The 15648-nt window shown below is 40.4% G+C and overlaps 1 protein-coding gene across 4 annotated transcripts in view; it reads left to right on the forward strand.

The window, feature by feature from the left end:
* Nucleotides 1–15648, forward strand: part of HBS1L (HBS1 like translational GTPase) — a 120077-nt gene that overhangs the window by 67252 nt on the left and 37177 nt on the right. For 3 of the 4 annotated variants that reach the window (XM_019526852.1, XM_019526853.1, XM_019526855.1), the window contains 2 exons: nucleotides 4568–4676; nucleotides 15367–15547. In XM_019526852.1, the coding sequence (XP_019382397.1) occupies nucleotides 4568–4676; nucleotides 15367–15547 (290 nt within the window). Of the gene's footprint in view, nucleotides 1–4567; nucleotides 4677–15366; nucleotides 15627–15648 lie in introns of all 4 variants that reach the window. The other variant, XM_019526856.1, reaches the window with a different exon arrangement.

Raw genomic sequence — 15648 nt, forward strand, 5'->3', positions numbered from 1 at the left:
AGCCTGGGGCAGACTGGCTCAGGTTTGGCTCTGGGCCCAGGGCCAGAGCTGAAGCTGAGTCACTGCTTGCCCCGGGCTGGTACTGAAATCTGTATTTTTTTGTCTCCCTCTCTCATGTTGATCTGGGGGGAAACCTTGTCTTGGATTCGAGTTAATACAGCATATATTTGGTCCGTTCATGATCTTGCATTATTTGGTTGTCAGAAACCTTTGGTTTAATAGGGGGATATTGGGACTGTTTATAGAGGGAATTTTCAGTTTTTCCCTTCAGGGATTTGCACTCAGTTCCCTTGGTTGAGGGGTTATGCTCTCAGTTAGTTGCTTGTGTTTTCAACCTGGACTCACGTGGCTCCACACATGCTTCGTGATGTCCAAGTAGCAGTGTCTTCCAAGAGTGCTTAGTTTTTCCCCCTTTGTTGGTAAGAAAGTTGCATTCTTTTTCTTCAGATGTGGACGGACCTACCACATTTCTCAGTATCTTCATCATATTGAAGTTATTGCTACAAAACTTGCCTTAAAGGGGACCGCTACACCAAAGAACATTTGGAAACTGTACCTGCTGGGTAATGCATCTTTCAGATGTTCTTTCAGAAATTGCATTAAAGCTCAGTTCTGTAATGTGTACTGGTTTCCTGTTTGTTCTGCGTGCAAGTTAAATATTTGTCTTTGACTTTTGATGTGCTGAATTGTTTGGATTATGTCTACCATGTGAATGTCTGGAGACCTGGACATACCATTTTGATGTAGAAAAGAAATGAGTATGGTCAGACACTTTCAGTGGAGGTTATTTCCTCTCCACCTTTAGTCTGATAAGAGTTGAAATGTATTGGGCTTTGAGCACAATACAAAACTATCTGTTCTCTTGAGTCTTTGTCTTAGAGGGGCAGAAGATGGACCATTTTATTTATACCGAGCTGGAAGAGTTTTGGCTAACACTTAATTTTAATGGCGCCAACTGAGAAACTTTCCAAAAAGAATTCAGGGTGGGATTGCTCCATTTATTATATAATGTGCATATAAATAGCTGAAGTTTATAGTTCTTGGTGCTGATCCATGATTAATAGAATTAATAAACTAATTAGTGCTTTTCAGTTGCATCTGTATGTACAAGCAGTTAAATTTGTCTGTTTATGGGCTTCTACCAGTTTCTTGTAGCTAGACTATATTATATCTGGTTTTTGTTTTTTAGGTTAAAGACTGACATGATTGGAGTGTTTTTCTAGTTTTTGGGAACTAATCAATAGCCATCTTTCCTTACGTCATTCCATCTATCATTTATATTTTGTTTTTTCTTTATCTAACACTTTTTCTTCTGTTCTCTAAATTTAAATTCAGTTTACTATGCTGCATTGCAAAATTGTGAACATTTATGCTTCAGTTGAAGTCTTTTTCAGTCCTTATTTCCCACATACATATTTTTCCTAAGAACTCATATTAACCTTAACTGCCTAATTTGATTTCTGTTTTTTATGCTTTTATTTCATGTAATTTGAGTGCTTACCCTATACTGCTGAAGTGGAAGTACATAACACTAAATTTGTCAGTGACGTAATTTTAATGAATTATCTGTCTATCTCTGAAAGATATTTATCAAAGAAGTGTGAGAAGTTTATTGTATTTGAAGATAATTTGGTTGGCTTTCTCAGAAAGATGTTACACACATTCGGGGAATTCAATTTACACAGAGACTAAGGTAGTCTTTAGTCTTGGGCCATAGTCAAAAAGCAGTGCTTTATGTAGAGACCATTGAAATCTTAAGTAGCAGATTTCATTAAATGATTTGAAATGTTTTCTGTAGATTTTTTCTTTTCAGACTCAGGACTCTTGATTTTCAGATATGTAGCATGTGCTTCTATCCTTAACACATTGCAAGATGGATCATAAACTTATATTATACTGATTGCGTGCGGGAGAGTAAGGTTCATGCAACTATAATGTGGGTTGTAATCTGACCTCCCTTCAAGGGCTTTATTAGTGTTCTCCTAGTACAGTTTCTGGTACTCTCTTTTAGGTGTGTAGGACTGGAATCACTCCATGATCATCTTGATTTTGCAATTTCAGGATGATTTTATTCAGCTAGAGATCAGCTCAAAGAGCTAGATCTGGAAGCTAATGGTGTACTTTTGTACTTCTGTATTTACTCAAATCCAAGATGAGGTTTTCTTTCCATTTAATATTGAGGTGATGCCCCTTGCCTTAGATTTAAGTACAAGGTGGGGGTGGGCAGGCTGTTGCTGTACCTGTGGCCACAGCTGTGGCCCAGACCCAACATTGGGGTTCACAGTGGGGGAGGTGGGCACAAGGGCACATTGCTGGCTCATATTCAGCTTATTGTCCACTGTAACCCCCAGGTCCTTTTCTGAAGAGCTGCTGCCCAACCAGTCAGTCCCCAGCCTGTACTGGTGCATGGGACTGTTCCATCCAAAGTGCAGGACTTTGCACTTATCCTTGTTGAACTTCATGAGATTTCTTTTGGCCCAGTCCTCCAATTTGTCTAAGTCACTCTGAGTCCTAGCGCTATCCTCCAGCGTATCTACTACTCCCCCAGCTTGCTGTCATCTGCAAACTTGCTGAGGGTGCCCTTTATGCCATCTTCCAGGTAGTTGATAAAGACATTGAACAAAACCAGCTCCAGAACCGACCCCTGGGGCACTTTACTATAGTGGCTGCCAACTAGACATTGAGCCACTGATTACTACACTCTGAGCCCGATGCTCCAGCCAGTTTTCTATCCACCTTACAGTCCATTCACTCAGCCCTTACTTCCTTAGCTTACCTGTGAGAATGTTGTGGGAAACTGTATCAAAATCCTTGCTAAAATCAAGGTACGCCACATCCACCAGTCTCCCTACATCCACAGAGCCAGTCATCTCATAGAAGAGAATCAGGTTGGTCAGACATGACTTGCCCTTCATGAATCCATGCTGATTGTTCCTAATCAACTTTTTCTTTTCCAAGTGCTTAGAAATGGATTCCTTGAGAATCTGCTCCATGATTTTTCCAGGGACTGAGGTGTGAGGCTGACTGGTCTGTAGCTCCCTGATTTTAATATCAGAAATATATTTAGTTTATACAGACTATTTCATCTGTTGCACTCTACAGATAGGGATGAATATCATTTTCCCTATTTTACAGATGGAGAAAATTAAGTTCAGGGAGATGGAGAGTTTCATTATTTAATCATTCTGGATTCACTTTGGGATTGTTAAAACATAATGCATGTGATCTCTGAGCTTGATCTCTATTATCAAGTTATCTGCGGTATTCTGTTTCCTCACCTGAAACATATCTTTAGATGCCTTGCCCACAATATATATGCAACAGCAATTTGATAATGTGGTTTTTAAGATTTAGTTTATAAGAATTTTACTGTGGAGGGGTAGAATCAAATGACTCAACTCATCATGCAGTAATAAGGGAGAATAATTGAAGTATTTGTTCAATAGTGAACAAGTATTTAGATGGTACTGAAAATTAGAATTACTTTTTTTTTTTTTAGAATGTGTTGTTTAAAATTTTTTCCAGTTCCTACATGTGGTGTCTTTTCTATATGAAAAGATTTTAAAAAATCCCAGAAAACAAGAAAACCCAGCAACTACTGTTTGCTTTGATATATACCACCTTCTATTCCAAGGTGAATAAATCAATTTAATAGAAAGTGACATCAGTTATCATTGCGGCTGATCACTGGACTTGATGATGATTTCTTTTATTTTTTTCTCTTAAGATTGGATAGAAAGTTCTTGAGAGAGGTTGTTTTAATTTTTAGATTTGCTTTTCAGAGATAAGTCACCTTTTGTACAGCTTTCCAAAATTAGAGTATAATTTTGTTAGGTTTTTTAAAATCCAAAGAATCCCATTTCTTTCCATTCAAAATAAAACCTTGTATATTTAAGTTTAAGTAATAGTAAAAGTACAAATGCATATCTGTACAATATAGCTGCCCTGCCTCTGAAGGTATTATTCCACTGCAGTCCTATTGGGACTCCTGTTCATGCAGGCAGACATGAATTAGATTTAAACTAGCTAGCTGAATGACAGCTAGCAGTATAGCTGCTCCTGTACAGAATACAGTGTAGGCGTAATTGCTTCTTGGGTAGGCTTTGCAGCTGATGCTCATCTCTGTGCTCCTGGTAGCAGTACCCAATATATCTTGCAGCAGCATGAACTGCCGAGTTACCTTTAAAAAAACAGCCCTGAAATTAAACAAGAATAAATTAACTCAACCAGCCTGTGCATCAGCTACAGATTCTCCTTTTTATTTATTCTCCACCATCTCTGGCAACATAATCCTCTACCTGTTAGAAAAAGCAAATCAAATAGCGTGGCTTTTTAATGGTAATATTCTTCCAGATTGGGGGAGAAATGCAAGTTTTTGCTAGTAATCCATTTGTTAATATTCATATGTATTAGATGCTGGAGGAAATTGCGTTTATTATAGACGGTTGTCAGTCACTGAGCTGACAAAGTGGATCATATTAAGAATATAATTTACTAAATCTTTTATGTACAGATGCTAGTTCCTACTAATTTACAAATTTACCCTTTTTTTCCCTCCCATTGCTAGGAAAATCAAGGGAGTCCCCGTCCACCAGAATTGAATCTGAAGTTGTTCCAAAAGTTGCCAGAATGACTGTGTCTGGAAAGAAACAGTCTATGGGATTTGAAGTTCCATGGTAAGCCAAGTCTTCGTACATCAAGGTACTTCAACAGCTCTTCTTTCAGCCTGGTGCACCTGTAGCAAGTGTTCTTTTTTTTTCTTCTATTTTTACAGAGGTTTTTAATGTACACTGTACAAAGCTAACCATTTTGGCTTCTTTTTTGACTCATAATTACTTTCAGAAGATGGCACCTTACATTGTGAGTTTAACAAATCCTTTCACTATGAATAGTGCAGATAGATCAGCTAGACAAATTTGTTTAAGCATCCGCTTCGTAGAATGCTAAAAATCTCTGTGGAGTTTAGTTCGCTTTAAATTTAATATTCTAAAGGGAGTTATGAGGCAAGTAACTTGAAATTATAGTAGGTTGTTTATTGGAAGATGTACTAGATGAAATAATATATGCAGGTAAAAAAATAATTCTGGGCTAAATTCTGTTCAGTGCTAATGAAGCTTCCATTGACGTATTTTATGTAACTAGCTAAGAACAGAATTTGCCCTTTTTTGTACTTACCATGAATGGACAAAACTGGAAAGCTCAAGTTAAATTAGGAGTTGTTGAGCAGAAGCAGTCTTTCCTTTCATAAGATCAAGACTGAATAGGTTAGAAGACAGAATTATGAAAATAATTTGAGAATTCACAGCATTAGCCCTGAATACAAATAGCTGTCATGCTAAGTGTCATACAGTGTAACATAAGATCTTCCATTCTTTCTCTTTTCCATTAAAAAAAGAAATGGAAGATTTGATATTAGAGCTATATCAGAAATAAAGAAAGATTGAAATTGAACTATGAGAAAATTACATGGGCCGTTAGTTTTCATCAACAGTAGTCCCAGGGGAAGATCTGGGGGTAGGTGGTATATTCACACTCTCCATTTTTCACTCCTTCCACTCAAAATTTAAAACAAACTGACTGGCAAGGACAACCAGATTTTTTATTTAGGCATATCCAATTGTTAGTTGACTAAATGGCTCATTATTATTTGCTCAATTCCTGCTAATCTCTTCACTCCTTAGGTGTCAAAAACCCTTGATCTACTAATTGTCTGTTCCTTCTTCTACAATTATTCTGTCTGTTATCTGCTCTGAATAATGTTTCTTCTCACCCTGTAACCTTCCTGATGAAAGGTGTTCCTTACCTAGGAACTAGATGGCTTTGTTTCTAGGGCATTGAAACCTACAACAAATCAGAAAAAGGCGGGGGAGGGGCAGGGCTTGTCTGTACGGTTGGATACTGGTCAGAGGCAGAAGGGAGTTGCAGTGGTGAGGTAGTCATTGTAGCAGATGGTGAAGAATGTGGGAGGTTGAATCAGTGGTGCAAGCAGGGTGGCATAAAGCTGGACGTGGGCAGATCCAGAGAGGTTGGTCTCTCTAGGTAGAGGTGCTGCAAGCAGCTGAAGTGAGTTCTCCCTTGACCCCAACTATTTTTGTATGTTGCCAGGTGGAGGTCAGCTTTGGGTTTGTTTTTGGGAGGGGAGGCACTGGGAAGTAGTCAAGCCAGATAGGTTGAATGTTACTAAAATAGCTCTATGCCTGTAGCCCAGGGGTTTGCAACCGGGGGTACATGTAGGCTTCAGGGGGTGCTCAGCAGAGGGTGAGAAAAATATGCATTGTATTATATTACGATGTGTCACGCTATCTGTGCCCCCCTTTCAGAAGCCTGCATCTGTCTAGGAGTAATCCTAAATTTCACAGGAAAAATTATAGCAGTGTTTTAAGTGTCTTCAAGGACCTCAGAAGCAGCAACAATTACAAGCTTCTCCCTACAGCTCATCACTGCACAAAGCTCATCATTGTATACAACCTTGATCTGGAGAGAACGTTTTAGCAGGAAGAGGACCATTCTTCAGGTTCATTCTGTCTCTTAGGTGCTGCTGTTGAGACTGTAAAGAAAGTTGGCAATCCTGTTTTGGCATTTTCAATCCCCTGGGGTATCTAAGAACAATGCATATCTTTTTTGGTAGTGGATTTGTAATGTGGCAGCAGCTCATAGGGCCCCAGATCTCATGAAACTAACATTTCGTACAGATTACTGAATAGTCATTGGATAGTAATGACTTCTTGTAGCTATTTGTCTGAGGTAAATTGTAACTTCGTAGATTTCATAGACATTAGGGCTGGAAGGGACCTTGGAAGATCATCGAGTCCAGCTCCCTGCCCAAAGGGCAGGAACTCAACTGAGGTCATAGGATCCCAGCAAGATAAGCATCCAATTTCCTCTTGAAGGTGTTCAATGTAGGTGCTTGAACCACCTCCAGTGGCAGGCTGTTCCAGACCTCAGGGTCTTGGACAGTAAAGAAATTCTTCCTTAAGTCCAGCCTGAAATGGTCTTGTAGTAGTTTATGACCATTCAACTTTGTCATCCCTTGGGGCGCTCTGGTGAACAACCGTTCCCCCAGGTACTGGTGGTCACCCCGATAAACTTATAGGTGGCCACCAGATCACCCCTGAGCCTGTGCTTTTCCAGGCTAAAGGGCCCCATGGCTCTCAGCCTGTCGTCGTAAGGTCTGTTTTCCTGACCTCTGATCATGTGCATGGCTCTTCTCTGGACTCTCTCAAGCTTCTCCACATCCTTTTTGAATTGTGGAGCCCAAAACTGGACGCAGTACTCCAGCTGCGGCCTCACCAAGGCCGAGTACAAGGGGAGAATGACGTCCCGGGATTTGCTTGAGAAGCATCTATGGATGCAAGCCAGCGTTTTGGTCGCTTTAGTAGCTACAGCATCGCATTGCAGGCTCATGTTCATCTTGTGGTCAATGATGACCCCCAAGTCTCTTTCTTCTGTAGTGCTAACCAGCGTAGCACTGCCGAGCCTATAAGGATGCTGCAGGTGTTTCTTCCCAAGGTGGAGAACCTTGCATTTTTCACTGTTAAACACCATCAGGTTCTCATCCACCCATTTGCTGAGCCTGTCCAGGTCAGCCTGGATCGCCCGCCTGTCTTTTGGTGTGGATACTTTGCCCCAAAGTTTGGTGTCATCGGCAAACTTGGCCAGTCCGTTTCTGACTCCAAAGTCTACATCATCAATGAAGATGTGGAACAATATGGGTCCAAGGACAGAGCCTTGGGAGGACCCCACTGGTCACAGGACACCATGATGAGTGACTTCCATCAATTACCACCCTCTGGGTCCAACCATGGAGCCAATTTCCCAGCCAGCGGATTGTGGTGGACCCACGGCCTCAATTTGGCCAGTTTCGCCAAGAGGTGATCATGGGATACCAGATCGAAGGCTTTTTTAAAGTCAAGGTATATGACACCAATCTCTTCTCCCATGTTCAGGTAATAGGTCAACAACTTGTGAGCCTTTCAAAATTTTGCCAGCGTTGTTGTGGTGACTATGAAATGCAGTTGGTCAGAGACAGTTGTGTTCATAATAAGCAGTGACTCCAGGCAAAATCCTGTCTCCACTGAACTTGCTGGTAAAACTCCCATTGACTTCAGTAGTCACAAGATATCCTCCATCTCTGGTGTTTACTATGGCACCTGTTATAGTTTGTGGTTCTGTATGGGAAGTGGTAACACCCATTGCTCTGAGTAAAAGTTTCTAAAAAAAGAGAGAGGAGGTGGGTAGTGAGGGAGAAGCAGATATCTAAGTGATAAAGCCATCTATGCTCGTTTTTCAGGGTCCAACAGAGAGATTTGTCTTTTAAATTTATGTGCCCACAATTTAAAAGACATACATTTTAGAAGTATATATTATTGCTTAATATAAAAAATATTTGGAACTTGGTGTGCCTTTTAATATAAGCTGAACAGTAGCTACACTGTGTCTCTGCATGCAGTGTGGAGGCAGCCTGTTATTTCTTCAAGCAAAGATGCTAATGCTCACCTTTATGCATGAGCACCCCAGGAAGGATATTAGGAATAAACAGAGTACTGTATTAACTCAAATCTAAGGCAGGTTTTTTCCCCCAGGAGGGGCAGGGCAGGCAGTTGCTGTGACTCTCAACTAGCCCTGAGCCTAGGTCAGGGCCAGAGTCAGATCCACAGTAGCCTCCTGGCCCCCTTGATTTGCCCTCTGTAGCTTTTCCCTTCCCTTTTCCCCTTTACTGTCAGGTGCAGCTTGGCTCCAGCTCTGCCTGGATTGCTTCGCAGGCATTAGCACATGGAAACTGTCTCTTGCATGGCCAGTCAGTACTGCTGACACCATTGCATTGCCTGCTTGGCCAGTTAACAGCACTGACACTGCTGCATGGCCTGGAAAGGGCTGAGCTTCCACATACTGTGCTCCAGTAGGGAACAGAGCCTTGGAAAAATTATAACAACTTATAAGTTTTCTATATATAGAATCTAATTATTGGGGTGTTGTCTTAAATTCAGAATTGATTTAGATTCGAGTAAGTATGGTGTCCACAAAAAATGGAAGAAAGGATTGATCAGGAAAGAATGCTGTCTTTCAGAGATTTAGAAGTGCAAAGATATAATAAAAATTGCCAAAGTCAAGCTGCATTAGACTTTATAGAGCAGGGTGTATCAAACATCTGGTCTACAGGCTGGATCTGGCTGGCAGAGCCCTGCTGTCCAGCCCAGGGTGCTTCCCCTGGGTCTGATCAGACTCATATAGGGCATGGTGTGTCCCTGTGGCACGGGGCAGTCCATGGGCTGGATTTGGCCCACAGACATCTTCCCCCTTTTCATCCATCAGCATACCTGGATCTGTTGGCTGCTGCAGCTGGTCTGGGATCTGCATATGCAGCGCAGTCTGGCCAGAGGGGCAACTGCACTGAACATGGTGCGCACCCCAGCCAGACTGCACAGCACATGGTGTGTGCCCCAGCACTCTGGGACAGCGCCACAAGCAGTGCTTGCTTCAGCCTGTGCAGGACTTGTGCTGCATGTGGTATCTGCAAGTGCTGCATGCAGCATGGCTTCCAGATTGACTTAAGTGGGCACAGAGTACGCATCCCAGAGTGGGCACCACTGTGCTGGGGGAGGAGGTCTGTGGGCCTAGACTGGCCCCCTGTCACCCATCCAGCCCATGGGGGAGACCAGGGAAGGCCAAAACAAGAAAATTATTTTATGAAAGGATGTGAGGAGGGCTTGGCTTGCTGTTTAGCTGAGCAAAGCAAAGGCTTTTTTTTACTTCACTCTTCGCCTCCCAGAAAGGTCAACTCAAAGGTCAACTGTTAGATCACAAGTACAGTCAGCAGCAAGATCAGGGGAGCAGATAATCAGCCTAAGGTAGGGAAAGAATGGATCAGATGATTTAGACAAGCTGGATGTTTTTGAATCAGCTGGGTTGTATGAAGTTTCTAGAGTACTCAAGAAAGTGACTGAGGTAATTTCAGAGGTTAGCTGAGATCCAAGAAGACTAGAGAAGCCTACTGGCCATTTTTAAAAGGAGGAAAGGGATAGAATTGCAAATCAGTTGCTTGAATTTTGATACCTGGAAAGATATTGAAGCAGGGGTTTCTGCAGGGCTCTCCACATATCTAGATATTTGGCAGTGCGGGAGCAATGGCACCACTGCTCTGCTGCCAAATTTTCGGACCTGTGAGGGGCCTTAGGTCCTGTGCTTGGGATAAGGCATCTGATACCAGTGCCCAGGAGCATTGCTGACTCCCCAAAGCCCAATCCTGGCATACGGAGGCTATGAGGGGGTGGTTCCAGGCCCTAGGGCCTGATCCTGGCACAGGGAGCTCTATCTGACCTGTGGACTGGCTTCACACTACTCATCTGGCCTGTGGGACCATAAGATTGAGCTTCAAAGTGTTGCTTTAAAGTTTTTAGCACATGAATGACCAACTGGTGGCATGTGTGTCACAGTTATCAGTGGCTTAATATAAAAGCAAGAGAAGGTATCAATCCAAGTCCTTCAGATATATGCCCTAGGTTAGGTACTTTTCATTATCTTAATGACTTCAAAGAATTGAGTGTATGTGTAATACATTTGCAGGTTATACCAATTGGATGGAGTGGCACATACTTTTGCAGGACAGGATCAGGATTCATAATGAGCTTCAGAGATTGGATAAATGATCTGAAATAAATTTGCAACGTACTGCATTTAGGGAAGAGCAATCAAATGCAAAGTACAAAATGGGGAATGACCTAGGCCGCAGTATTAGAGAAAATGACCTGAGTGTTACAGTGGCTTGCAAAATGAATACAGTTCAACAGTATAATATTATTGCCAAAAATGTGTACTAATATGCTGTTAATTAGCAGGAGTGCTGTGATCTTTTCATGCTGTTCAACAGTAGTTGTACCTCATTTGGAATTCTGTTTCCAGTTTTGGGCACTTCACTTCATGAAAGATGTGGAGCAAATGGACTGAGTTGAGAGGAGAGTAACAAACATGTATTAGAGGTCTAGAAAGCAGCATATGGGGAGAATTGTTAGAACTGGATGTAGTCAGTTTGGAGAATAAAAGACTTGGGGGGACAGGACTGATTAGTCTTCCAATACAACAAGGGTTCTTATAAAGATGATGGTGATCAGCTATTTTTTTCCATGTGGAACAGGACAAGCAGTAATGCTTTTAAATTACAGCAAGGAAAATTAGTAAGAATTTTCTATCTTTGAGGGTAGTGAAGTTTTGGAACAGATTACCTTGAGGGGTTGTGAAATCTCAGTTACTGGAAGCTTTTAGGAGAAGAGAAATACTTGCCTGGGGTGGGCTTGAGCAGGATGATCCTTCCTTGAGCAGGAAGTTACATGGATGACCTGTTGAGGTTCCTTCTAGTTCTGTTTTCCCATTATTCAGTTAAATGCTTTGGGGAGGGGGAGACCAGGGAAGGCTTAAAACTATTTAAGCTTAAGGACAATGTTGGCATTCAGACAAATGGGTATAAACTAGACATGAGAAAATGTAGATTGGAAATTTGAAAAAAAGTTGATGAGCACAAGAGTAATCGGGTATTTAACAGCTTTCCAAAGAACCTAACTTCTTTTAAGATGAGTTTAATATGTATATGAAATGGATTTGCCTTCAATTGCACTACTGGATGAGAGCGGTGGTTGGGAGGGGTAGTTGGCATTGCCAGATGGGTTTGCTTGTATTGCTGTTTGATCAGAGAAGTGGTGATTGTTGGGAGATGGAGTTCTCAGGTTTTGAGGTGGTATTCGCAGAGTCCTGTCTGCTTGTTTATTGGACAGAGTGGGATAGAAAGAATATTTAAAACTTATATATGCATAGAAAAAACCATCATGTAAAATGGCTGTTAGTTCTCAAGTAAGTAGTTAAGACTTAGTAATTTCTGAAAAATATTCTATAACTAATGTACAGCAATAGAGAAGTGATACTGAGGAATAGACTCTAGAAACCAAAATCTAAGTAACCAAATAAACAAATGAGAAGCTTCCTATCTTTTTCAAGTCTGTTTCTCCAGATGCTTTGTTTTTTTGGCTTTGCAAGGTGTTTGGGCAGTCTTGGTATGACAGTCTTTATGGAATGCATTTTGAAAAGCAGCAGACAAACTTCTGATCAATTTTTTTTCTGGCTCACCTTAATTGCAGTTTCACATAGGTTCTTGACTTTTGTTTTTAATAAACTGACAATGAAAGGCGGGAGAGGAAAGTGGCTTGTCATCCACAAAGACAAGTTTGACCTTTGTTCTTATACAGATACTTCTCTCCAGGTTTTTAATCGTCATGAGGTTTCAAGAGCCAGACTTTGAGAATGAAAAATTATATATGTGCTTTCAAATATGTGCAAGCCATATGTTTTAATCTGAAAGTACTCATTGCTAAAATTAGTGAATATATAATATAATGTATCTGATAAAACAATGAAGAAAATGAGAGAGAATTTTAATGGAAAAAACTTGACCCAAAGTAAAATATGTATGAACATTTAAACATCTTAAATAATGTAAGACTAATGAAAACTAATTTGGCCTACTTTCTGACTTGAAACATTTTAAATCTACTGCTCAGGTTCTCAGAAACCTTTCTTATTAGTTATGTCCTTTTTGGTATCTGTCTCCTGTTTATGAAGTAAATTCATTTCTAAACTGACAGTAGGAAAGATGGTTTTGAATCAAAACTATCATAGTTTAAATCTGACATGCTAATTGTTTTGACAGTGTTTCCCACCAAGAAGAAAAAAAATGTCCCAAATGGTAGACTAGGCACTAATGTAAATTATTTTTTAGTAAAATAAAGCATACATGGCTGAACTAGCATGCAAAAAAAAAAAAAAAACCAACCAAAAGGAAAAAGTTGCAAAAAAGCTCTGGGATTGGAAGCAAAGCAGAGTGTGTGCAGATACAGTAACTAGAGATGTAATTCTTCGCTTCACCATATTTTTAAGTGCAGTAATTGTCCAGTGCAATTCATATTATTTGGGTTATCATAGTATAGTACTGTCTATTGTGCTTTTATTCCTACCTAGCTGTGTGCAGTTCTGCCTTGCAGTGGAGCCCAGCCAAGTTTACATGCATTTAAACTAGATTAGTGGATTTTGAGGGTCAGAGCGTTAGCCAACATGGAAACTTTTATTAATGAGACTTTTTTTTTCAGTGTTTAGTTTTATCTGTAGTGATCATCGCCATAGTAACTGAGCAGTTCCCATTAATTCCATGAATTTGACAGTGCAGTAATGATATGAATTATGGGAAATATCCCAATTTTTCAGATGGAGGGCTGAGAAGATATGCAATGTACTCAGGACTGTGCGGTCAATTTTAGGCATAGCAAGATAAAAGTCCAGATAATCCTGAACTCTTAAGGTGTTTCATTACCTGTAAAACTTTCTTTTGTTTTTTTTGCTCCTTTAAATCTGCTGTCCTTAGCACATGTGTTCATAAACATTACAACAGTGTTGGGTTGAGTTGGAGAGGGAACCATATTTTTAAAAGGTAGTGACACATCTCCGCACTTGCTGCTGATTATTCACAGAATCTGTGTCCGAGCAAATTTGAGCATCTGCTTCTAGTCTTCTACATTTTATTAACATTGTTCTACTTTTTGAGGAATACTACAATAAAACTTTCTAGCTTTATTTTATTAAAAGCATACTGGCATTTTGGAAAATACAGTCCAGTGAATAAAATTCAGTGACAGACCATCCTCAGCAAAGTCTGAATTGGTTTTTCCCCCTCCATGTTTAAGATTTTTCTTTCAAAAGCTGTTATTTGGTACTTGCATTTTTTTAAATTATTATTATTATTCCGTGTGCTGGAAGTTCAAAAACATTTAGAAATCTGTGTTGGAATTTAGAAAAGGTTTGAAACTATCTGGTGTTATCCTAATCAATAGGGGCACTTTACATGTGCTCCAACACGTTCTGATTAATCGAGTCTGCTGGAGCGTTCCAATTATGCTCCAGCATGCTGCAGCATCTCATGTATTCAGCATCCCTGTGTTTCAGAATGGGCTCTGGGTCCCAACTGTGCATGGTCCCCATGGCTGGGAGCCCCCCCATGTGTGGATCATACATTAGATCCAGTTGTGTCTTTAACTGCACGAGTAGAGGGAGCCTGACAAGAACATGTTCTAATAAAATTTCAGAACTGCTGGCCTTCTGCTTAATTAGGATCTCTTAAAATTGCTCATGTACGATTAAAGAATTATAACTATATGAAGCCAAGAAAAATGCTGGTAAAGAAGTCATTGCTTAGGTAACGTTGGAAATCAATTTATGTAGTTCTTTTTTTGTGATCCGGTCCTTAAATTTTGAGTCATGCAAGTAATCCTATTAAACCGTAAACAACAGGAATGAGACAAACAACCACTTGTACTTTGTTAATGGCTAGACACTTCAGTGACTTTCTTGACTGCAGTATTAACTTACACGATTGGTCTCTTGGGGGGTGAACATTACACTTAGCTTAGCTGGTGTGTGAATAGCCATACTGCAAAGCTGTACTTAATCATGCCTATTTAACTGCTACCAGTCTTCTCACACAAGTGATATGCTGGGACTTCAGAGTATGACTCAATCTCTTTGCAGTGCCATAAATTGAACTACTCTGATTTTCTTTTAGTTTTTCTGAGTCAGTTGTAGAAGGGAAACCTTGTCTAACTTGAACATGCAGGGGGAATTAGACAAAAGCTTTAGAGGATGCTACTTCTGCAAAGAAGAATTTTCTCAACTATTTTAGTTAGTCTAATAGAAGATATCAGATTTACCCAAAGAACCTTGTCTGCCTATGTCCTTAGACCAACATGGCTACCACCATCATCCCTTAGAGGACACTCAGCACTTAAATGGCTAATCTGTATTCACACTACAAAGTGGATGGATTACCAGCAGGTATGTAAGCAGCACTTGAGTTCCAGTCTGTACCCCAGGATGGGCCAGTTGGGAAGCACCACTACACTTGAGTGAGAGTTGTCCTCAAGTCAGCTCCCATTCACACACAGCACTCAGGTTAAAAGCCTATGTTAACTCTTCAATGAATATAAAACCTCAGGAAATACTCTTTATAACTGTCCCTTGCCTTTCCATCAAGGAACTGGCTGTAAGGAGGTTCTTGTCTATCTGAATTTTACATATTTTATGGGATACCATAAAATATCTTGCTTTTATCTTGCTTTTCTACAGGCTGTTTTCAGGCAGGATACTCAGAGTCTCTAACTATGTGGTTTGTGTCCAGTCGCTTATCACTTCCATGTTAACAGTCTTTTACTATTTATCAGAGATTTTTAATTTGAAGGCTTGGAGGTTAAGTAAAGAGAAACTCCCTTCTTTCTCTGCTGCTGTAAGGCTTCTATGGCACTCCTATAATACTTGTTTTCTGTTTGTTTTCTGTAGTGTGGTTGCTGAAGAGAATGGCCATGGTGCTACCACATCTCAAAAAAGACCATCATCTGAAGATACCAGTGTTACATCTGGGTTAGTTGAGACGGTCTCAAAATCAGCTCTTTCATCCCAAACAACACAGGTGTCAGAAGAGCAGAGTGCAGCACCTACTCCAGTGAAAAAGTCTAGCAAGATGAAACAACAAATAGATGTGAAAGCAGAACTGGAGAAGAGGCAAGGAGGAAAGCAACTGCTGAATTTGGTGGTAATAGGTAATGCCCTTAAAAAAAAAAA

The sequence above is a fragment of the Gavialis gangeticus genome, unplaced genomic scaffold (assembly GCF_001723915.1).
Source record: "Gavialis gangeticus isolate Ggan-Ray unplaced genomic scaffold, GavGan_comp1, whole genome shotgun sequence".
Taxonomy (NCBI): domain Eukaryota; kingdom Metazoa; phylum Chordata; order Crocodylia; family Gavialidae; genus Gavialis; species Gavialis gangeticus.